This window comes from Triticum aestivum, chromosome 1A (genome assembly GCF_018294505.1).
Source record: "Triticum aestivum cultivar Chinese Spring chromosome 1A, IWGSC CS RefSeq v2.1, whole genome shotgun sequence".
NCBI classification, from domain to species: domain Eukaryota; kingdom Viridiplantae; phylum Streptophyta; class Magnoliopsida; order Poales; family Poaceae; genus Triticum; species Triticum aestivum.
Window position 1 is genome coordinate 553026345 of NC_057794.1, and position 24734 is coordinate 553051078.

General features: G+C 47.8%; 2 protein-coding genes across 2 annotated transcripts; both read right to left on the reverse strand.

The window, feature by feature from the left end:
* Positions 1–10700: 10700 nt before the first annotated feature.
* Positions 10701–12679, reverse strand: LOC123047344 (sulfhydryl oxidase 1-like). The gene is made up of 5 exons (XM_044470905.1): positions 12374–12679; positions 11581–11605; positions 11399–11491; positions 10900–11081; positions 10701–10746 (listed from the first exon to the last, which is right to left on the reverse strand). The coding sequence occupies exons 1-5, from the start codon at positions 12580–12582 to the stop codon at positions 10701–10703; spliced, it is 555 nt and encodes a 184-aa protein (XP_044326840.1). The 5' UTR covers positions 12583–12679.
* A 5592-nt stretch (positions 12680–18271) lies between these two features.
* LOC123180811 (gallate 1-beta-glucosyltransferase 84A23-like) lies at positions 18272–20010 on the reverse strand. Its single transcript, XM_044592954.1, has one exon. The coding sequence runs from the start codon at positions 19797–19799 to the stop codon at positions 18390–18392; it is 1410 nt and encodes a 469-aa protein (XP_044448889.1). The 5' UTR covers positions 19800–20010; the 3' UTR covers positions 18272–18389.
* Between the last annotated feature and the right edge of the window lie 4724 nt (positions 20011–24734).

Here is a 24734-nt window from a genome sequence, read left to right on the forward strand (position 1 = left end):
CACCCCGGACAGTGCCGAAGACAACCACCTCTAGCAAAATTCAGCACAGGAGGATGGAGAAGCCAGCCCTCATGAGAGAGCGGCAGACAGAGAGGTCGAGGACGATAATTATATGCCTCCCTCCGAAGACGAGGCAAGCCTCGACGGCGACGAATTTGTCGTGCCGGAGGATCCCGTCGAACAAGAGCGTTTCAAACGCAGGCTTATAGCCACGGCGAGCAACCTCAAGAAAAAACAGCAACAGCTTAGAGCTGATCAAGATGTGCTAGCCAATAGATAGACTGAAGTCCTTGCGGCCGAAGAGTATGAACTCGAATGCCGCTCCAAGAGCTACCCAAAGCGCAGGTTGCTACCCCGATTAGAGGAGGAAGCACCTAAACCTACATCACCAGCGCATGACGCGGCCGACCGGCCACCTCGTGGCCGCGACAGAGAGGCCTCTTGGCCCTCCACTCAAGCCGCACCCCGCGCCGCTCAAAAATTCCAAGGCATGGGAAAATGCGCCAAACCTGCGAGATATATTGGAGGACAGGGCAAGGCAAACAAGATCGATCTACGGATCGCGTGGGCGCCCCACAGCACGAGATGGTACTCGTCATGCCAGATACAGTAAATCCGGCCGGGCCAAACACAGTAGACAAAGCTCGTTTGAGCTGCGTCGTGATATAGCCCAATACAGAGGCGCCGCACACCCACTATGCTTCACAGATGAAGTAATGGATCATCAAATCCCCGAGGGTTTCAAACCCGTGAACATCGAATCATACGATGGCACAACAGATCTTGCGGTATGGATCGAGGACTATCTTCTTCATATCCACATGGCCCGCGGTGATGACCTACACGCCATCAAATACCTCCCACTCAAGCTTAAAGGACCAGCTCGGCATTGGCTTAACAGCTTGCCAGCAGAATCAATTGGTTGTTGGGAGGACCTGGAAGCCGCATTCCTCGACAATTTCCAGGGCACTTATGTGCGACCACCAGACGCCGATGACCTTAGCCACATAATTCAGCAGCCAGAGGAATCAGCCAGACAATTCTGGACACGGTTCCTAACCAAGAAAAATCAAATCGTCGACTGTCCGGACGCAGAGGCCCTAGCAGCCTTCAAGCATAACATCCGCGACGAGTGGCTTGCACGGCACCTAGGACAGGAAAAGCCAAAATCTATGGCAGCCCTCACGACACTTATGACCCGCTTTTGCGCGGGAGAAGACAGCTGGCTAGCTCGCAGCAATAACATGACCAAGAGCCCTGGTAATTCGGATACCAAGGACAGCAGTGGCAGGTCGCGTCACAACAAGCAAAAGCGCCGCATTAACGGCGACAATGCTGAGGATACGATAGTTAATGCCGGATTCAGAGGCTCTAAACCCGGTCAGCGGAAAAAGCCATTCAAAAGAAATACTCCGGGCCCGTCCAGTTTGGACCGAATACTCGACCGCTCATGCCAGATACATGGCACCCCCGAAAAACCAGCCAATCACACCAACAGGGATTGTTGGGTGTTCAAGCAGGCAGGCAAGTTAAATGCCGAAAGCAGAGACAAGGGGCTGCATAGCGATGACGAGGAGGAGCCCCGGCCACCGAACAACAGTGGACAGAAAGGTTTTCCCCCACAAGTGCGGACGGTGAACATGATATACGCAACCCATGTCCCCAAGAGGGAGCGGAAGCGTGCGCTAAGGGACGTATACGCGATGGAGCCAGTCGCCCCAAAGTTCAACCCATGGTCTTCCTGCCCGATCACTTTTGATCGAAGGGACCACCCCACTAGCATCCGTCATGGCGGATTCGCCGCATTGGTTCTAGACCCAATTATTGACGGATTTCACCTCACTAGAGTCCTTATGGACGGCGGCAGCAGCCTGAACCTGCTTTACCAGGATATGGTGCGGAAAATGGGCATCGATCCCTCGAGGATTAAACCCACTAAAACAACCTTTAAAGGCGTCATACCAGGTGTAGAGGCCAACTGTACAGGCTCAGTTACACTTGAAGTGGTCTTCGGATCTCCGGATAATTTCCGAAGCGAGGAGTTAATCTTCGACATAGTCCCGTTCCGCAGTGGCTATCACGCACTGCTCGGGCGAACCGCATTTGCCAAGTTCAATGCGGTGCCGCACTATGCATACCTCAAGCTCAAGATGCCAGGCCCTCGAGGAGTCATCACGGTCAATGGAAACACCGAACGCTCTCTCTGAACGAAGGAGCATACAGCGGCTATCGCAGCGGAAGTACAAAGTAGACTCTCAAGGCAATTCTCCAGTCCGGCCATTAAACGTCTGGACACCATCAAGCGCGCCCGGAGTAACCTACAACAAGACCGCCTGGCACGTTCCGAGCAAGCGTAGCAATGCGGCCCCAACCCCAGCCCTCGCGAACTTGCGAAACCAGTGTTGCGCGTACATAACTACGCTCTGGAAATACCATGGGCAAAGGGGGAGGGGCACCATCACGGCACGCCCGAAACACGGCTTAAACCGCACTAGGGGCTGTCGACTTCTTCATTTTCTCTTACTTTCAGGACTCCACTCTTCGGAAGGCCTGTCCGGCAGTACAATTGCCGCACAAAAGATACAACAACCAGGGGAGCAGAAAGCTACGCCGCACTATGGAACTCTAAGGTGGTCTCTATAATGAGCAGTATACCTGTTTCACATAACATTCCGCAGCTCGCCCCTGGAAAGGACATGTTAAATAGTCCCATCTTTTGCTTATTTCACTATTTGTATCGTTCTGCTTTGATCGCAGCTTTTTTAAATAAATAATGCATAGCTTCCGTCTATTATTGCATTACTCTTTTTTACGAATATATGTTGATTAATGACATGTTGCACCCGTACACTTTGGTACAGCCAATACGTCAGGGGCTTAAGTACCCCACAATACGGTGTGAGAAGTCCGAACACTTTCACAAGTGCGGCAGCCCAAACTTATAGCATTATATGCATCGGCTCCGGATCATGTCTTGGGTCAATAGTTGGGTTTGCCCGGCTCCTATGTTTTGGTACCTTACGTTCCGTTATATCGGCTAAGGTAGCACTAGGAGAACTACTGCGATTGTGCCCCAGTTGAGCTGGGCTAAGCACCTCAGTAGAGAAAGCTAAAACTGACCGTCATGATGAGGCGAGAGCTGGTCGCTGTTCGAGAGGTTTTCGAGTCCCTAAAGACTTATGCCGCTTAGAGCGAGGAGTCGGCTTTGTCCGGCCTAGGCGTGGATAGCGCCCCGAACTCGGTCTTCCGAACACTAGGGGCTTCGCCGAAATTTAAAATTATAGAATTCTATGGCTAAGTGAGAGTGTTCAAGCATTATAGTCCGATTGCCTTGTTCGTTGTGTTGAGCGCCTCCCTCGAAGGACCCAAGAATGGGAAAAAGAGCGCTCATGTTTATCCCGAACACCCCAGCACTCGTGGCATGGGGGCAGAAGCCGACGACTCGCCATCTCTCAAATTTGATAAACGGCCGCACAGAAGGTAATATTTTAAATTCAAAAGCGTTGCTTAGCGCATATGAACAAGTTTTCAGCGTACAGGATCACAAATGCGAGTTTACTCAAAAATTACATCTTTGGAGCATTCATCCGCTATAAGGCGGGCACCCTTCAGGACGCCCTCATAATACGCTTCCGGGACGCGATGCTCCTTGCCCGGCGGCGGCCCGTCCTTCACCAGCTTCTCCGCATCCATCTTGCCCCAGTGCACTTTAGCACGGGCAAGCGCCCTACGGGCACCTTCGATGCAGACGGAGCGCTTGATTACTTCAAGCCGTGGACAGGCATCCACCAGCCGCCTCACCAGCCCGAAGTAGCTCCCAGGCAGAGCCTCTCCAGGCCAAAGCCGAACTATGAGGCCCTTTATGGCCTGTTCGGCCACCTTGTGGAGCTCGACCATTTGCTTCAGCTGGTCGCTCAAAGGCACCAGGTGTCCGGCCTCAGCATACTGAGACCAGAACACCTTCTCCGTCGAGCTCCCCTCCTCGGATCGGTAGTAGGCGGCGGCATCAGACGCACTGCGGGGCAAATCTGCGAATGCTCCTGGAGAGCTCCGGACTCGGGTAAGTAACAAGTAATTCACTTTCACGTGCTTGCTTTGCATAATGAATGCCTTACCCGCCGCTATCTTCTTCATCGCTTCAATTTCTTGGAGGGCTTTCTGGGCTTCGGCCTTGGCAGACTTCGCGCTTTCGAGGGCTGCCGCAAGCTCGGACGCTTGCGTCTTTGAGTCAAGCTCCAAACTCTCGTGTTTTTTCACGAGAGCCTGGAGCTCTTTCTGCACCTCCTCCACCCGCGCCTCCTGCTTCCCTCTCTCTGTGCGCTCCGCGGCCGCTCTGTTTTCGGCCTCGGACAGCGCTTTCTTAAGGGTTGCCACCTCGGTCGTGGCCCCTATAATAGCACGTTGATCCTGTCATTTTTTGCAACCACATCTTCTCTATATACTTGCGCAAGGTATTACTTACCTTCCTTCTCCTCGAGTTGCCTCTTGGCATGGTCGAGCTCGTTCTCGGACCGCGCGAGGTTTTGCTTCAGCGTATCCACCTCCGCAGTCAGTGCGGCGGAGGCCAGCAGCGAAGCCTGCATACGCATATTGACTTGATTATGTTAGACTCCTGCGAATGTTATTAGATCCTCTATTCGGCTTTTCTTTCCGAACGCCGAACAGAGCATCAGGGGCTACTCTCTATGCGGTAATATTTTTACATATTCTTTACTTACCTCAAAGCCTGTTAGAAGGCTGGCACAGGCTTCAGTCAGTCCGCTCTTGGCGGACTAAACCTTCTGGATCACCACACTCATAATAGTGCGGTGCTCCTCGTCGATGGAGGCGCCTTTAAGCACCTCCAGCAAATTGTCCGGTGCCTCCGGTTGGACGGAGGTCACCGGCTCGGTAGGCTTGCTCCTCTTGGAAGGAGGCTGCCTACCGGAGTCCGGAACCGTTGAAGGTTCCGGCGCGGTGTCTGGCTCAAGGCCGGACTCGGGGCCCTTGGGGGTTTTATCCCCTTTGCGCCTGGAGTCCGGGAGGTTGCCTTGCGGCGCCTCCAGGACCACCTCCTCCTGGCTTGGAACCTGTTGGGACAGCACCTCGGCATCGTCCGTAGGGTGGGGGGAGGTAGCGGGCTAAAGTGAATTCACGTCCGACGAATCCAGGGAGCCGCTCGACGACTCATCGAGCCCGGCCTTGGGCGGACTGCATAGTCATATTCGGCGTAAGAAGGAGCTGTGCAAGAAAGGAACACTATGAATTGCTCTGGTGTCCGAATACTTACGATCTCGCCAGGGGCTTGGCCCTGTGCGGCCACTCCTCTTCGCTGTCATCAGCGTTGGTGGAGTAGTCCGGAGGAAGGGTCTTCCCCTTCTTGGACCCTTCGGCCTCCCCAGTTGGGGCGGCCTTCCTTTTCTTCCCTCCTCCCGCTGGAGGGGAGAGGTCTCTTCTTCCTCCTCCTCGTCTTCATGGGAGGAGTGCATCTTGGAGTCGTCGGATGATGAATCCGACACCTCCTGGCGCCGGGCACTCTTTCAAGTCCCCGTGGCCTTCTTCTTGGCCTTCTTCTCCGGCACCACATAGGGTGCTGGAACCAGCAGCTTCGCCAAGCGAGCGTCCGCTGGGCCTTCGGGCAAAGGAGCCGGATAGTTGATCTGTCCGGACGTCTCCTGCCAGTCCTATCAAAGGTAAGGGAGCTTAGATCCTGCATGGAGTCAAACTATGAAAAACTAATACCCTGTAAAAGGTAAAAACAGCTTACCGCACAAGCGTGACGCTGCGTGCTGAATCCGTGATCCTTGGTAGCGGATGCAGGGGCCTCGGCGCCCTTGAAAAGCACCTTCCAGGCATCTTCGTACGTCGTGTCGAAGAGCCTGCTCAGAGTTCGGTGCCGCGCCGGGTCGAACTCCCACAGGTTGAAAGCCCGTTGTTGACACGGGAGGATCCGGCGGATGAGCATAACCTGGACTACGTTGACAAGTTTGAGCTTCTTGTCCACTAGGATTTGGACGCATGTTTGGAGTCCGGTCAGCTCTCCTTTTTTACCCCACGATAGGACCGTCTCTTTCCAGGAGGTGAGCCGCGTAGGGGGTCCGGATCGGAACTCGGGGGCTGCGACCCATTCAGGGTCGCGTGGCTCGGTGATGTAAAACCACCCCGATTGCCACCCCTTTAGGGTCTCCACGAAGGAGCCCTCGAGCCATAGGACGTTGGGCATCTTGCCCACCATGGCGCCTCCGCACTCCGCCTGGGTGCCGCGCACCACCTTCGGCTTGACATTGAAAGTCTTGAGCCATAGGCCGAAATGGGGGCGGATGCAGAAGAAAGCCTCGCACACGATGATAAACGCCGAGATGTTGAGGACAAAGTTCGGGGCCAGATCGTGGAAATCCAGGCCATAGTAGAACATGAGCCCCCGGACAAATGGGTGGAGAGGGAAGCCCAGTCGACGGAGGAAATGGGGGAGGAACACCACCCTCTCATGGGGCCTAGGGGTGGGGATGAGCTGCCCCTCTTCGGGAAGCCGGTGCGCAATGTCGTTAGACAAGTATCCGGCCTTCCTCAGTTTTTTTGATGTGTCCCTCCATGACGGAGGAGACCATCCACTTGCCTCCCGCTCCGGACATGGCTGGAGAAGGTTGAGGTGGGGTGTGCGGACTTGGGCGCTGGAGCTCGAGTGCGCGGAAATGGATAGGCAAAGGAGGAAGAAGGCGTGTATGAAAAGGTGGATCCTTATCCCCTTATATGGGTGGACGCGACTATGCGTCCCCACCAGCCTGGTAAAACTCGCTTATCTCCCAAACGCCGTAATCAATGGCGCGGTTGGGTTACCCACACCCGTATTGATGAGAATTCCGGAATAAAGGGACATGATCTCTGCTTTGACAAGACGTGCCAAGGAAACCGCCTCGCTAAACGCGCTGAGGTGGGACAGTAAAACGATTCGAATAAAGACTTGGCCGTGGTGTGATGTCACGCTACGGAACACGTCAGTAGATTAGATTTGTGTAAATATTATTCTCTCTATGGCAATATGTGGAAACTTATTTTGCAGAGCCGGACACTACCTTTATGTTCAAAATCTTCTATGAAGTACTTGGAGGAGGAACCCGCCTTGCAATGCCGAAGACAATCTGCGTGCCGGACTCGTCATCATTGAAGCCTGGTTCAGGGGCTACTGAGGGAGTCCTGGATTAGGGGATGTCCGGATAGCCGGACTATACTTCGGCCGGACTCCTGGACTATGAAGATACAAGATTGAAGACTTCGTCCCGTGTCCGGAAGGGACTTTCCTTGGCGTGGAAGGCAAACTTGGCGATACGGATATGTAGATCTCCTACCGTTGTAACCGACTCTGTGTAACCCTAGCCCTCTCCGGTGTCTATATAAACTAGAGGGTTTTAGTCCGTAGGACGAACAACAATCATACCATAGGCTAGCTTCTAGGGTTTAGCCTCTCTGATCTCGTGGTAGATCTACTCTTGTTTTACCCATATCATCAATATTAATCAAGCAGGACGTTGGGTTTTACCTCCATCGAGAGGGCCCGAAACTGGGTAAAAACATCGTATCTCTTGTCTCCTGTTACCATCCGCCTAGACGCACAGTTCGGGACCCCCTACCCAAGATCCGCCGGTTTTGACACCGACACCTACCATACAACAAACATCTCAAGTACGGAGACTTCACTATCGGTGAATCTCTATATTGATGGTCTTTGTTGGACTCTCAACCATAGGAATCCCCGAAGGGGTGTATACACAGTCGGCTATCGTAATGGCTTTCGGTTTCATTCTCCTCTCGGTTATAACAATCCGTGAAGGATTTCGTTCTCCTCTTGGTTATAACAAACCCCGAAGGGTCAAATATACCGTCATCTATTGCGAAAGCCGATGGGAACTGATAACAGTCAGAAAAATAGATATCCGACTTGGAACCGTTAGCTATAAGCGTCGTCAAGTTTATGTGAGCTGGCTGGCAACCAAAACATGCCTGGCGGCTCACCGTCAGCTAATTACCCTCGGAGAAGGTATTACCCATCAGTACCGTCGGCTATGAGTGTAATGGCCGACGAAGCATAGCCGACGGGAGATTGCCGACGGTGTACCGTCAGTTATATGGAAATCCGACGGTGAACTGAAATATCCGACGGTAATTTGACCCTCGGTTATAATGAAAAATCTAGTAGTGACCTAGTTGCACATCTAGACAACCTACTTTGATGCAAAGTTTAATTTGGTAAAGAAAAGCTAAAAATTGTTAGTTGCCTATTCACCCCCCCTTCTAGTCAACCCTATCGATCCTTTCACCAAGTTCGGCCACTCATGGTGGAGGTAAAAGCCTGCTCCTACTTGATTGATATAGATGCTCATCTCGATTACAAGGATGCTCTTTCGCTCCCTATCTCTCTGAGATATTGTAACCTCGCTTTGGTTCCTAAGAACTCCCCTTTATATAATAGGATGAGGGGCTATAGAGAAGAGTCTGGGTTGGTAGTATTCTTAACTCGTATCCTAGTTAGGAAGGTCTCTCCTGGTCCTCTTCGTGAATCGGCCCACAAAGCTCATGTCAGAGTCGGCACCCACAGGTCGGGTCTCGTTCTGGGCCTTTGGTCTTTCCTCTTATTTAGCTTTATCACAACCCGGAGGTGGTGTGACTCCCAGAGCATACAAGATCAAAGACGGGTCACACTAATGACGGGTCTTATTCGTGGGGAATATCCCCAATAGTGAGTTTCACGGAACTCGGTAATAGAATCATTGTAACCAGCAAATCAAAATAATATCAAGACTAGGAAGGGCCAAAATAAATGGCTTTATTTATTTATATTGAACTTATTTATTTTTTGTACTCATTCTCTCAACATACAATCTTCACAATTATATATATTTATATTAAATTGGGCAATTTTAGTCATGTAACAAAGAGTTCTAAATATTAGTATAAAATATGTTCATTAGAACTCTACTATCCGTCCATTTGCACAAAACTTAAAATTGTTGTGCAAGGAAATTCATGTTAATTAGATGTTTATTTGTAAAAAAATCATTAAAACCTTTCATTAAATTGAAATTCTCTAGGCTAGTGCATGTCCTCACAAATTAGTTTGTGCTACTTAGATGAATTGTAGTTATGTATGTGTGTGTGATTGTTTATATCTCAATAATCATTAAATATCTTAACAAGGAGCATAAAAACATATGGCCAAATATCTTGATAGAGCTATTTGCAGTGTATGATCGCATATAACCTTTGCTAGTAAATAAAAATGATGACAACCCTATAGGCGATTCCCAAGGAGTCCCCAAACAAACAGGAGCATGCCCAGAGTCTTAAAAATAAGTAAACTACTAGTGGGGACTTGGAGAGTGACGCCTAAGATGAAAGCCTTCAAAGATGGCGGACGGGGCTTGGAGATACAAACTTGCATGGCATGGCTAGATAACATGACTATATAAGAAGACATATGCCTTACAAAATACAAAGCCAACACATATCGCACATGCCAACCGTCTCGAAGCATTGGCAAGCAGTAGATTGAATATTTCCACTTTTAGTCCTCCCTTGTAACTCTTTTGGATTATTCATTACATAAGTGGGTATCTAGGGGATTTGTACATTGTAGAATTGCTAATGCTTATTTTGATACGTGTATGATTACTTTTTTGCTAGGTTGTGCGATGATCACCTACAACATACTCTATGACTGTTGTCTGATTTAAGGGAGTGGGCACACACTTTATTTAGAAAATTAGTGACCTTCGTATGACGTGTTGGTATCAACGAGGAGCAATGTCACGGGTGGTCACAACACTCGAACCATCGATCTGATCTATCAATCTTAATTACCAGGCCGGCCTGCGAGCAATGGTAATGGAAGGAGGACAACAATGTTGAATAATATAGCATGACGACTTCAGCTATTTATAGATGACATGCCTACCAAGTGTTTGAGACGACCAGCATCATCACATTAGAGGTACACAGAAGCATTTATACTAACTAACGTGAACTGAAATCTATTGTGTTTATCCATTTCATTATCATTATAGGAAAAATGTTTCAATCACGTTTGCTTTATTTACTCACTTATCAAATCATTTAGTTTAATTCTTTGCTGATAATTTTATGCTATTTTGGAATATTGCAAGAACTTTTCCAAGTTAAGGATTTTGAAATGCATGACACCTCAAGTGTTCCAGAAACACCACATTCCACTCTCTTTGACTCATTTTGGATCAACATTCAACTGAGTATAGTATATACTTCCAATAAATTGTATTACGCTAATCATGTGTACCAAGGAGTACCAATAATCAACAGTATTTGGTGGCCAAACGAGCGCCCATAAACAATCTCCCTTCACTCTTCCAACATAGAACATTGAACTAGCTCGTTCCGCACATGGGCTAGCTCTGCCACTTTCAATCGTGAAATCTGATCATTTAACTAGAACCTTGTGCTAAAAAATTATCTGTAATGCATGAGCTGTTGCTTCCGCAACATTGTAAATTGCTTGAACAACCTAGTACAACAGATTCAGTATGTCAACAAACTGCTTGTTAGTGCATGGCACAAGATTTTATGCAGTTTGGCAAATAAAGTATGCAGCTGTACCTGTTTGGGATATGAAACATTGTTTGGAAGCATACTTTCGTTCTCATATTTTTTGTCATCCAAAGTGAACAAGCTGCACATAGCATAAAGAGGGTGTATTAATAAAATCCATCACGCCTGTAATGGTAGAACCGAACTAAGCAACTAAGCAAACCAAGATGTTAAGCCCAAATATACAGACTGATGTACTTGGTTCGGAGACAGATGTATAACACATTAGGTGCACAATTTTTTGATAATTTGGTGGATGACATATGAACTTTAAGCGATAGTGAAATATGTAGGAGAAAAACTTGCCTTTCCATTTGCTTATTTATCCACTTAAGTAAACGCTTTGCTGTTCTTCCATCATCAATCAATTTTAGTTTGCTTTTCTCTTGCTTCCGGTCCCACTTAGTGTTAGCAAATTTTGGTGGGGGGCCCCAAAGTAGGAAAGGATAATGGTCAACAGAAAATCTATTGCAAAGATCTATGTTCACCTGTGCTGTCAAACATTCAAAAAAAAATCACTGCTTGAGGAACTAATAAGCAATAAGTTAGCTTGGGTTTCTGACAGAAATGAGAATTAAAATAAATCAAACGAGGGACTAATCTTTCACGTGAGAAGAACCTCTTGTATTTCTAACCTTCATGTTGACAATAACAAACAGGACAACTATAAACTGAAGATGCACATCGATACTTCTCTAGGTTATCTCACCATAGAGTTGCAACAATATCGCCTTTTAAGTGCTTATTAGTTGTTTAGCTTTAGCAAACTGATGAAAATTATCACTCTTCACGAGAAGTACTGTACCTTTGATGCACAATCAATCCTAGCCATTAGTATTCTCCCAGGATGTGCAGCATCTGGACCATTGAAAAGTTTCGCAACCTTCTCATAATGAGGCTGGAAGTAAGGAAGAAATCAAGATTAGCAAGAGTGGCTTTCCAGATCGTGCGAATATATGATACACTCTACCACCATAGGCTCAATACCTTGTAGTTTCTGCAAGCTGGACACCTGCACAAGCATGATGGGTATTTAGTTAGCAGAAATAAAACAAGACGGAACAAACGACATTAAGCAGGAACGAAATGGAGTACCAACGGGGTGTTAAGAGCATGTTTCCACAAAGGTAAGCCAGTCAATCCTTGAAATTTTCCATGGCCAATGGTGAATTAGTGGAGAATATGGTAGGTAAAATGAATTCAAATTTGGCAAGCAGCAATTTACTAGGGACAAAAAAAGATCTTCTAATCAGCGAAAATTCTCAAACTAAGGGGCAGTAATATAACTCCATAGTCCACATCCATGATCAATCTCTATTTAGTTAGGCATAATGATTATTATTGTTTTGCGAAAAGGCATAATGATTATAATATTTTTTAAAATTGTAACAAACTACAACTAAACCTGGCAGGGAACATCTCTAGAGCATAGATTCTAGAATTAAACACAACATAGTTTTGCAGAGTTTTGAAGTGTTGAGTAATTCTTCAGTGGCTATGAGTTTACCAAATCATCATGTTTCATTCAGTACAAAACTCACACATAACACAACGGAAGTACAATTACACTATTTTGATACATACGGAAAACTACACACGAGGGGCTAATCATTTTCGACTTGCGACTGACAGATCGACAAGAGCACGAAAACCCCACGTCACATCTCGGGCCATCGAGCTATCCCGAAACCTCGATTCGTAACCATCTCGCGATTCCAGATCAAGTGCTCCCATCGAATCGAATCTAAGGAATAAGACGCGAATCAAGCCGGGGACTGACCAGTGGGCGAAGAACTCGACGACGGCGAAGGACTCCCGCGATGCCGTGAGGAAGGCGTCGAAGGTGGTGGCGTCGAGCTCCACGGCGTAGTCCCCCTGCGCGGTGGCCCCGTCGCCGACGCCCAGCGACCGGAGGGCGTCCGCGCCCACGGCGAGGGAGGAGGCGACGGCGAGGGTGAGGAAGAGGAGCCGCGACACCGCGGGAGCCATGGATCGGCGGGGGCTGGATATCTCCGGCGCGGTGGCGTTCCGTTGTTCCGTTTCAGATACCCGCGAAGCTCTCGTGCTGGGATTCAGTCATTAGTCAGACCAGTAGGACTACGCTTTGTAGCCTCCGCCTCCGCCTCCGCCTGGGGTTTTCGACTTTGGGAAACGTTCGTTTCAGCCGGCGGACCGTGGCTCGCCTCTTCCGTGCGACGCATGTCTTTTGCGTGTTTGTTTCTACTAGTAAGCTTGCACGTGCAATGCACGTATCAATTTGCACATGCCTAAGTAAACCATGACGAACATGCATTTAAAGTACCCAAGATTAGATCAACGGTGGGCAAAGGGACCATATATTGCTCATGAAACGGACTATGAGCAGGAAATAAATATAATATAAAATGAATAAACAATTGGTAAAAGAGCATATGACCACAGATAAACGATGAATTCTGGTGGAGTATATCGAACATAACGTTTTGGACAACAATGTCCAACCATCTTTTGACTTATGTAGACTCACTTCAAATCTGATTGTGAGAAATCTTCTATTACAAGGCGCTAATGCATAATAATAAAAAGGAAAGGGGTTATAAAAACCAAGCAATAAATCCACTTGTACAACACTATCGCATCACGGTTGAAATGTCTTTTATTGTCTTCATCCTCTTTATCCTTATTCACTACTGAAAAGGTATTGAGCTGCTCATTGGTCCGCACGCAACATTGGAGACCAATACTTTCATAGTAAATCAGTAAAATAGAAGATGATTCGCAAGCATGTCTCATATTTGCCATATACTTTAAGTACTTACTGAAAATGTAAGTAAATTATAACAAAAAACATGCAAGATTACATTCATATATAATATGACATGGTACCATACTTTACAAGTTACTTTTGTTAGCTAGCAATCAGAAAATTATAGATCTCAGTTGAAATAAAATGCTAGTACAACAACTCAAGAACCTATTCAGCCATGTTGACACCAACCAGCAAAAAAAGGTTGCTAAACCTGAAAAATAAGTGAAGGATAGAACAACATGCCGTGAAATGCAACCTGTAAATTGCACTGGCCGGTAAAATAGATATAACCTATGCCCCTAGAATTAGTGAGAAGGGCGAGATAGTGTGCTACTATGTCAATCTATTTTGAAACACACGGTTCAAGATCATCAGAAGATAAATGTGTAGTCAAGTAACAGCATACCTCTTCCCATCAAGCATGATAGTCCACCATAGTATACCACAGAAGCATGCATGTTTCCATCAAAATACTATACATGCGAGTACAAAAATACACAACATTTTTAAGTTACAGTGCCCATTACTAAAAAGACCACAGATATAAAAATCGTCTTTTAGAGGATATCCTCAGTAAAATGTAAGCAACATCATGAAACTCGACCAATGAGAGCTAGGATTATGAGGCAAAACTGACAAGCGACTTACACCATGTTTAGTACAAATATTTAGTAGCGAAATTCAAGATTTAATCCATGCATGCCATACCTTATTTTGGACAAAACCATCAGCAAAGCCCACTGCTGAGAACAAAGCTGAGAGAAAGCCTGCAAAAATAACATAAATAATCAAGAGTACTAATAAGCATATTTTCCTTAGAACAAAGGCTACCATGAAATAACATTGAAGATCAACATTTAGCCATATGTACTTTCAGAAGAAACTCGTACCCACATAAAACTATCAAAGGAACATCTTGCGCCATTGCGATCAGTGGTAATAAAAATTAGAACTCAACTCCATACTCCGTTCCGAAACGCTGGAAACCTATCTTTTATCTAAATCAATATGCTACTCGATCTCCCATCTACAACCAATCCAAGCAAGTAGAGAGCTAAGTCAGCTAAATGCCAACAACAAAGGGAAGACATTCATTCAAATCAATATACTCAGCCAGTGAAGTGGTAGAAAAATCTAGTAGTGAAGACAAGGGCATTAGTGTGTGTGTGTGTGTGTGTGTGTGTGTGTGTGTGTGTGTGTGTGTGTGTGTGTGTGTGTGTGTGTGTGTGTGTGTGTGAGGTAATTCCACCTCTTATATTTACGTACGTATATCACCCAACTTTCGGAGAACAATTCCTCACATAAAAATTGTAACAGAAGGTAAAAAATTGTTCTTCTAGAACTGAAGCAAAAAAGGAATGGAGAATAGGTATATATCTTGTGATTACCATGTAGCATGTTAGTAGGGAGTATGCCTTATAGTATGTCAGTTGTTGACACAAATTCCGAAAAATATGCAGGCATGTGCGGGCACCATGTTGTGCAGCAAATCCTGATAAGCATGATCGGTGGTGTAATCCTATGCTGGCTAGACGGAATGAGGAGCAAAATAAAAATGAAAGAAAAAAACTGTCTCGCACTGAAACAAAATCTACAGCTCACCCAAGAATGCAACCTGAACCTGAGCATATAAATCATGTTTATGCTGTAAATACAAACGATAATGCCAAGGAGGCGGAAATGCAAGATATATTAACAGCGTCGATTCGGTAGTGAGCTGTGAAAGAAAGCCCAAGTGGTCAACCTTGGCAGGATTCAGATGACGTAGAGGGGGCAACATCAGATCCGGCCTCGACAGCGACGCGATGAAGGTGCCCGTGACGGTGGCTGGTCACCCCGTTTTTGCAGCTTCTGTGGCGGACCGATTCCTGCGTCAGCGGCGTCCTCGAGCGGTGTCCCTGTCGCGCGAACATCTGATAGGAGAGAGGACAAGGGGCAGGACGCGGCGTGATTTTACTGCGGGCTGCAGCGGTGGCTGGGCGCGGCACGTCTCCCCCTTCGGCCGCCGAACGCTGCCGGGCGCGGCACATCTCCCGCTTCGACGATGAGACGCATGGAGGATGCCGACGCGGGGCGTGGGATGCGGGGCGATGTGTGTTTTGGAAGGTACATGCACTAATCCTCTCTCCTATCTAAAACAGAAAGCCCTTAATTTTAGCCTTTAATTTCGTAAGGTGAACAGGATACGGGACAGGGTGCACGCGGGATCGGTAGTTCGAATATTCCTCCGCTGGTGGAGCACGGTCAGCCAAGGGAAATTGCTACGTGCACACAATAAAGGTATTAGATCAATGATGGCTGTTAGATTTAGAATTGTGGGCCTAATCGTGTGGTGTTGATTTGTTCGTGCAGGGTTGTGGGACTAATTGCTGGGTGCACGTAAAAAAATTCGTGTTTGATTGTTTAATAATAGTGTAGATGTAGATGTAGATTTTTTTTCTTCTCTAACATCATGTGTGTGTTCTTTTTGGCAAATCCGAACCCTCCAAAAAAGGGCTATCTTCCTCACGGCCTTGTAGGATTAGGGCATCTACAACCGGATCCCTGTACCCACTTCAAACGTCCGGAAGGGTTGTCTAGTCAGTGTCCAGACGAGTTTTGGTCACCCAACCGGGCTCCCATAGCCGGGCCAAACGTCCGGATTGACCTGCACCCTGAACGCGCCCGGGCATGCCTGCCATGTAGCACCGACGGATAGGACACATGTGGGGATGCGGAGAGACCGCTGGTCCGACGGGCGCCTCCAACAATCCGCGTCGCGTGGCACCGCTCGAGCGTGCTGCGAGGGAGGAAGCCGGCTATTTAAGCTGGACGAAGACATCAGAACCCTAAATCGACCCATTTCTTTTCCTTTCTCCTCACTGTCGTTGGCACTTTCATTTTCATCCGCCACTTGCGATGCCAAGACGCCGAATTACCACATACACCATGCTCACTCCGGAGCGAAGGGTGCAACTGCTAGAGTAGATCTAGGCGAGGCGGGCTGCTCGTTTCGCCGCCGGCCTTCCTCCGGAGCCATCATAGGATGAAGAGGAGGAGGAGGGGAAACCCGTTGAGAAGGAGGAGGTGCCGGAGGAGGAGGAGGCCCTGCCAGCTGCGGGCTTCGCCATGGCGGAGGCGGGGGCGGAGTACGAGGCCGCCCAAGCGATGGAGATGGCGGAGCATACTGCCATCCTTGAGTCCATCCAGGATGAGGCCTACGTCGAGGCCAACCGGTAGTTCATCCAGCGATATTACACCACCGCCATGAGATGCAATTTATTTTCGACGTGTCTAGCGACGATTAATCTTCAACTTTATTATTTTATTGCTTCAACACTAACTGTACATGGACATGCAAATTATGTAATGCGATTTCTATGCAATCTATGCGTAATATTATGTTGTTGTCTAAAGGTTACACAACTATATAATTGGCGTTGAATATTGCAAACTAGTGCAAGTTCTATGAAATATATGTGTAATTTTAACCATTGTTTACTTCAAAATCCGTTACTCAATTTATTTCTTCTTTTGGGTAATACTCATGCCGTTAATTCATTCTATTTTAGAATAACATCTGTTTTAGTTTATGTTTCCATGTTCTTGCTTGTGCTAATGTCTCTGGCTCTAATTGTTTTCGCCTATTCGATATTTTGGTTGTCAGGTGTTCTCCTACATTTGCATATGCGTGTGTTTTGATGTTGCAGTGGTGTGACACTATTTCATTTTGTGTTAAGAAATTAAAATGAGTTTTTTTTCTTGTAATTTACCGGATTAGTTTTATTTCTTCATTTTCTTTCTTTGTTTAGGTTAATATAAAATGTTCTTAATTCATTCTGTCTTAGAACTTTTTTTGTTTTAGTTTTCTCGCTGCTTCTAATGTTTCTGGTTCCAGTTTTTGTTCTTGTTGATTAGTTGATTTTTTTTCTTGTTGGATTTTCTTCTATATTTGTGCATATGTATATTTCAGGTGATTTTTAGTTGGTAAGTACTCCCTCCGTCTCATAATATAAGAGCGTTTTTGACATTACGCTAGTGTCAAAAACGCTCTTATATTATGGGACAGAGGGAGTATATTTTTGAGTAAATATATGTTACTTTATTGTTGAGAAAACAAAACTATATTGTTTATGTTGTATATAGAACTAAATGAAATTGAGATTTGTACACACCATGTGTCAATATGCGTAATTATCTACCAAGTATGTTAATTCTTTCTAATCAAATTGAACCAGTACACAAATTCCAAGACAATATGTGCTTAGGCTTAAACATTTTGTTGCAGGGAGTTACAAAACATCTACCAAAACGTCATATATTTTGGAAAGGAGGTAGTAGATGGATGCATGGCGTGGCATACAAGTGCTAGCAACCAGAGGGCCCATCTAGGTGGATGCATCACCGAGGTCGCATTTGTCTAAAAAAAAGGGAGGTCGCGTAGGCTTTCTCAATAATAAAAAAAGGTCTGCGAACCAATCTGTAGTTGAATGGCTATGGTATCTCCAGCCCATTAGAGTTCAAATTTTGGTGCTCGCATTTATTTCTGAATTTATTTCAGAATGTCCGGCGATGCGCATTCAGTGGGGGGAGACGTTCCTATCGACGACGAGGTGCCTACGGTGACTTCGTAAATTTCAAGATGATATGTCGGCTCAGTCTTTCGAAGATGCTTATAGGGGTAGGGTGTACGTGTGTGTATTTATAAAGATGAGTGCATGCGTGTGTGTATAAGCGCTTGCGTCTGTACTATGTTAAAAAAAAGTCTAATAGGCGCTCCCAATGTCTTTCTAGAAAAGGAGCCATGAGAGGAGACAAGACGTGACAACATTTGGCATATCTTTGCTCTATCCACATTATGTCTATGATGCAACCACATTTCATGCATGGGTGACGAGCCAAATCGTGGAGCATATATGCTTCCATACAACGGTGTCGGACAATGGAAGTGTTGGGGCATGGTTCAAGCTCGTCATTGGTTCAACAAAAATGTTCTCGAAGGGATAGGACGGATTATTGTTAAATGAAATTATAACGAACTGACTGATCCCTGCTTTGCCGGCGAGCTAATCGTGTCAACTCCACCAGATCCTACGGGCGCTCGCACGAAGTCAACGAAGGCCTCGAGGCCCCGGTCCGATGACCCGCCGTCGGCCAGCGCCGCCGCCGCCTCCTCCTTCCACGCCGTCGCCCTCCTCCGGATTGCCACTGCCTCCGGCCCGCTCATCACCTCCTCGATGCACGCACGGAGCCCATCCTGCGTGACCGGCGCCGGCAGCCGGACGCCGACCCCGAACTCCTCCACCAAGAACTTGGCGTTGGTGAACTGGTCCGACCACCACGGGTACGCGACCACCGGCACGCCCGCCGCCAGCGCCTCCGTGACGGAGTTCCACCCGCAGTGCGTCACGAAGCACCCGACGGCGCCGTGCCGGAGCACGCGCCCCTGCGGGCACCACGCCACGATCCTGCCGGTGTCTCCTCGGCATGCGGCGAGGACGGGCTCCGGGAGGTGGAGGAGGTCGTCGCGCACCACCCAAATGAACGGCCTGCCCGTGCCGGCCAGCCCCTCCGCCAGGGCCACCGTCTCGTCCCGCCCGATGTCCACGAGGCTGCCGAACGCCACGTACACAACAGAGCGCGGCGGCTGCGCGTCGAGCCACGCCATGACGCAGCCGTCATCGTCGGCAACGGCCGGTTCATCGTCGTCCAGGAGCGGGCCGACGGGCGTGACGGCGACGTCGCGAGCCCGTAGCGCGTCGATGGCGTCGCGCTCGAGCTCGTGGAAGGTGTTGACGAGCACCCACGACGGCGCCTGCCTCCCACGGACCTCCACGAGCTGCCTTCGGAGCATCTGGCCCCAGAGGTTGTGCGCGAACTCGGGTCGGACCATGAGCGGCAGCTCGTGCAAGGACATGGCCGGCAGCCCGGGCAGCGCCACCGGTGCGTCGTCGGCCGTGCTCGGGAACGGCGTGTCGTCGTCGTAGAAGTGGTGGTAGAGCGAGAGCACAGCGCAGGACTGGTTCCAGAGCGTCGCGCAAGGGAGGCCGAGCTCCCAGGCCACGTCGAGCGCCCAGGGCACGAAGGTGGTGTTGACGACGCAGGAGACCGGCCGGCCGGCGTCGGCCTGGCGCCGTACCAGGTCGGCCAGCGCCGCCGGGCCCTCAGCCGCGACGTGCCGCAGCATGTCGTCGGGGGTCATCTGGCCGCCGTCGTGGTCGCGCAGCTGGTACAACTCGAAGCGGACGCCGTCGCGGTGGGTGGCAGCACGGAGGCCGGCGTGGCGGAGGGTGGTGAAGGTGACGAGGATGCCCCTCGCGGCGAGGCGCCGGCCGAGGCGGAGTAGCGGGTTCACGTGGCCCTGCAGCGGGCACGACACGAGGAGGACGTGCGGCTGCGCCGCCGCCGCCGCCGGGATGGCGCCTTCTTGGCAGCTCATGGTAACTTGGTAAGCGTGTTTGCTCGCTCTGTGGGAGGAGTAGGAGATCGATCGTGCTAGCTAGCGTACGTGTTCCTTGCATACGGAACTGGGATATATATATAGGGAGCCTGGTCGCTCTGTGCACTCGCCGGCGCCGGGGGAGAGGACCAAGACGCCGCCCCGGCGTTTTTATAATGAGCGCGAGGCTCGTGGCAGGCAGGCAGGCAGCTCGGGTTCATCACTGTGTGCGCGACTGTGGTTACGGCGGAACGTACTGCACCCGCACGTATCTCATAACTGATGCTGGTCGCCGCGACCGGCCTCTGCATGCAGCACGTGCACGAGTCGCCATGTTCAAACTGCGTCCAGAAATGTCAAATCACACCTTTCACAAAGCCATTTCTAATTTCCTGGGGTCACTTCATGGTGGAGTGCTCCTGAGTCCTGGCCAATCTCATGCTGCTCCCTGTAAAGCCAATCATGCATGTATTTTGAGTTCTATTTTTCTGTTAGTACTTGTCCTTACATCGGCATTTCAAGTTCCAAATGATAAGTGTTACACGTGTGACACAAAGTACTCCGGCCCTGACGATTATACAACTAAAATTGTCATCCAAAAAAACCAACCCCAAAAAACTAAAATTTGCCATCGATTTTATTTGCCAAGCTTGACAACTTGAGTAGTCATCCTCGCGTCACTAAAGTTGCCATAAAAAACGTTCGGAATAGCCATGTGTTCATGTCACCCGTGTGACACTTATCAGGGTCCTTAAATTTCAGTACTGACAAAACCGACTCCCTCCATCCCATAATATAAGTGTACTTTTACACTGCACTAGTGTCAAAACGCTCTTATATTATAGGACGCATGGAAGTATTTAAACTATTTTTCACAAAAACCATGGCAATTCAAAGATTGTTTTAAAAAGGAAATACTTCAAAACATTTATTTATTTTTAAATAAAAGTAGTTTCAAAATAGTTGGATATCTTGTTCGGAAGTTGTATTTAAAATTTCAACCATTTCATTGTCATTTCAGAATGTCTTATTTTATCCTTTTTCAATTATTTTAGTTACTTTCCGTTATTTCAAAATAAAATTACATCTACAATTCATAAATCTTCATACGAATCTCAATTATTTTAGACATAATTAAATCAATTTCTAAAACATTCGACACACTTTCAATTATTTTAGTCATGAATATAACCCATAACGGTTTCAAACATGTTTCAATTATTCTAGTCACAGCTTCAAAATCATTTAAACATATTTGAATTATGTCAGACATTTTTCAATAACTCAATCATATTCTACTAATTGTGGAACTTGTATTGTAAATTTTGAGATAAAAATTGAGGTCTTAATTTTTTGTTGAGTAAAATTTATTTGAAAATCAATGAGATATTATTGTTCAGTATTTACCGGGCGGGTACAAACCATGGGTACGAAATACTTTTGGCATATGCATTGTATTGGAATCACTAAAATAAGTCATCGATCTCAAAGCATATGTAGATGGGCAATTCTTCTATACTAAATAGTGGAACCCGTTAGAAAATCCAACTTCGGTGCTATTTTTTGTTGAAAAAAGTGCCAAAAAGGGCCCCGACCCATTGTAAGCAATGGTACAGAACTTCATATTAATAGAGCTTGAGGTCAAAACCAGAGTAGCAACCAGTTGAATTTCAACGGTACATGGCAATGACTGGCAACAAAGAGCAACAACAGTTTGATGGTTTCAGCGCTGACTAAGAGTTTTCAAGGGCTCACACAACCACCATCGGTCGACACCGAGACTGAAATGTGTAAGTACACCATAACCACACACCGAAAAACTCCGCCCTCATCATAGAGGCCCTATTTGGTTCGGCTGTAGATTTTTAAAAGCAGTTGTGAAAAATTTGCTGTGGAAAAATAGCTGTGAAAAATCTGATGTGAAAAAGAAGTAGGTTATTTGACAAACCAGCTGATACAATCTTTTTAGATTTTGGCCGCAACGGAATCAGATTTTGGAAAGCACGTCCTGGGCTGCTTCCGTTTTTGCTGGGTTCGTCCTTTGGTTCAAATTCTGCTACGCGGCAGCGGAATCCGTCGATAAAAGCTGAACCAAACAGGGCCAGAATAAATGCCATCTCTAACAACAGTCCAACACGGTATATGAATGAAAAGAACACCATTAGAACATAATTAAAACCAAAGCCAATGTAGATAAAACCAAAATTAAACCTATTGCGGCCGGCAACACTAGTGTATGCCTCGCCGCGGCCTCCCACCATTCCTATAAACCTTCATGGGTACATCAGCTTTTCTCCGGCGAGCACGCACCCCTCCCACCCTCCAACCCGAACGGAGCGAGTCAACCATCAGACTCCCATCCACCTGCGACACCACTGCCTAGTTGTTGCCGACTCTGGGTTGTTTCCAGGCGAGGTATCGCCGACGCTCGCCAAGGATTTTACATCTTCTGCCTCAGGCTATATGCAGCGTTGGGTGCAGAGAGAGAGAGAGAGAGAGAGAGAGGGAGGGAGAGGGAGAGGGAGAGGGAGAGAGAGAGAGAGAGAGAGAGAGAGAGAGAGAGAGAGTATGATAGCATCTCCAAATAAATTTTGGTCTTACAACGGGGAAGTGCTTTACATAGGTGCTTAATGGCGTTTGGATTGTTGACACGTGAAGTGAGGAGAGCAGTTTTCTCTCTTAAGCAGCCGCTAGCACCGGAAGCCAATTTTTGCTTCCCTCCTCTCTTTCTAAGCACATGTGCAAGCCGAAGCTTAAATAAAACCGTTTTTTTTCTAGGGCACCGGCATAAGCACCCGCATTGTGCAGAGCCTTAGACTCCTCCCAATGCTCCACCTTATACAGGTGCTAAGCGTGTCATGTAGATAAAAAAAATCTGACGTGGCGAGACAATTAAAAGGAGAGAGATGGGTTTGATGGCCCCAGGAAGAACCAATGCCAAGCGCGTGAACCTAGGTAGAACATTTAAATGAAGCAAACTCATCAATGCATGAAAGAGTTTAGTAGCTAACCGATTAAATGAAGGCAGCTTAGCAACAAGTTAGGTGGTGTTTGGTTCTCTAGTCCTAGGACTTTTTCTAGTCCCTAGAACTTTTTGAAAAAGACTCTTAAGGAGGTGCTTCTAAGGACTTTTAGCAAAAAGTCTTAAAAAAGTCCCACCCTTTTTGGTTTGCTAGAGACTTTTTCTGATGCCAACACAAAAAAGTCCCTGTAACCAAACACCCCCTTAAGCACATATACATTGGGGAACTATAGTTGCTAAAGTATTTAATGCGCTTAGCATTTCATCTAAGCACCTGTCCATTGAAAGAGGTCTTAGGGCTTCGCCATAATCAACTGACGCTAAAGAGAATTTCGGGCAACCGAGGACTGCAAAACCGTATTTCTAGGTGACGATTATAAATACCATTTGACCCGAAAAACTGTAAGGCAAGGCCCTACAGTATATTTTTATTGCATAAATGAAATCAAATAACCCTGCAAAAAATTGAAATCAAATTGTTCCCAGATCAAATATCCAAAAATATTGGTTGGAACTTGGTTCCTAGAACGGCACGTACTCCCCTGGCGTACGCAGGAGTGGTTGGATGGAGTTAATTATTGTGCACGACTGTGGACGATGATCGGCCGCAGTCAGCTCACTCGGTCTTGCATGTTCCAAGTTCCAGTGACACACTGGGACAGCAGAGCACTGTGACCTTGATCCGCCCCGGCCTACGACGTGAAGGATCTCTCTGTACGTGTGCAGTTCGACCTGTTTGCCTGTCAGAACCTGCCCTTGTGTGGCCATGTACGTACGTACGTGACCCGCGGCATGTGCCCGGTCGAATCGACCGTGCACATGTGTATAGGCACAACGGCAAGGTACGGGAGACTGGTGGCCAAGCGGCGCACACGCAGCACGGTGTGGTGCAGTGCAGACGGGGGCTGGGACTGGGCAGCCAACGCCCAAGGCACCACACACTGTAGTCTGTTCGGATGTGTAGGATCATCCACGTGCATGCAGAGCCAGGTCCCCGTTTTTCCTGCTTCTAAAACGCACCAGTTCCCTTCTAAAATAGAAAAAAAAGGCATCTCCAACGCCAACCCTAAAGTATCTCCAATAAATGATATAGATGTAAAAATAATTGGAATATACATCAGTTAGGCTAAAAAATGTCCCTCTAACACATGATGTAGATATAAACCTTTTACATCTAAGCTTACCCCAGATGATATATCAAACACATTCAGCTGTGCATCAAGAGTGAACGCTCGCTGTGTCCACGTCGAATTTACTGTGCCGAAGGAGGAAAATTAAAAACCGAAGGGGAAAACTTAAAAGCGCGACGACCCATCGATCCCTGCACACACACAAGCCTTCTCTCGTATCCTCTCTCGCGAGCTCACCCACGCCGGCCGATTCCGGCGAGTACCGGCAGCGGGTGGCACACCAACGACCTTCCCTCGCCGCGCTCATTCCTCCCATCCGTCCAGATCCGTCGCTAGAGGCCTCCCGCGCTCGCTCCAGACCCTCAGCCATGGCTAGGTTTTCGGGTGCGGCATCCCCTTCGTCTCTGGCGAGGCTCTGGCGGCCTTTTTGACTCCAGGCCGGTCGAAACCATGGCATCTTCTCCTCCACCGCGCCCAAGGCTAGAAGGCGGGCGGCGCCGCGAGCTCCCGTCCTGATGAAGCCGCAGGAGGATGAGCTCGACCCAGACAAGGTCATTGCGGTCATCAGCGCCTCCTCCTCCGCGGGAGACCATCGGCAAGAGGAAGGATGCACCGGTCGCCCTCCTTGTCAAGTGCATATGCCGCCTCTGCTCGTGCTTCCCTTAGGTGTGAGGTGAGGCTCAACTTCTATTTCTGCTGGTTACTAAATACTTATCATTGTTGGATGTTAGCAGAAATTCAGGGAATATATGTTGCCAAAAGTTTGTAAACCTTTGGTCATCG

What these genes read in the sequence shown, in the direction of transcription:
- LOC123047344 (XM_044470905.1), bottom strand. Translation starts at nt 12,582, where the DNA reads ATGGCTCCCGCGGTGTCGCGGCTCCTCTTCCTCACCCTCGCCGTCGCC. An exon ending in CAGCTTGCAGAAACTACAAG is followed by an intron (nt 11,492 to 11,580) that starts GTATTGAGCCTA and finishes CCTTACTTCCAG; the next exon opens with CCTCATTATGAGAAGGTTGC. An exon ending in ATAAATAAGCAAATGGAAAG is followed by an intron (nt 10,747 to 10,899) that starts GCAAGTTTTTCT and finishes TGGTTTGCTTAG; the next exon opens with TTGCTTAGTTCGGTTCTACC.
- LOC123180811 (XM_044592954.1), bottom strand. Translation starts at nt 19,799, where the DNA reads ATGAGCTGCCAAGAAGGCGCCATCCCGGCGGCGGCGGCGGCGCAGCCG.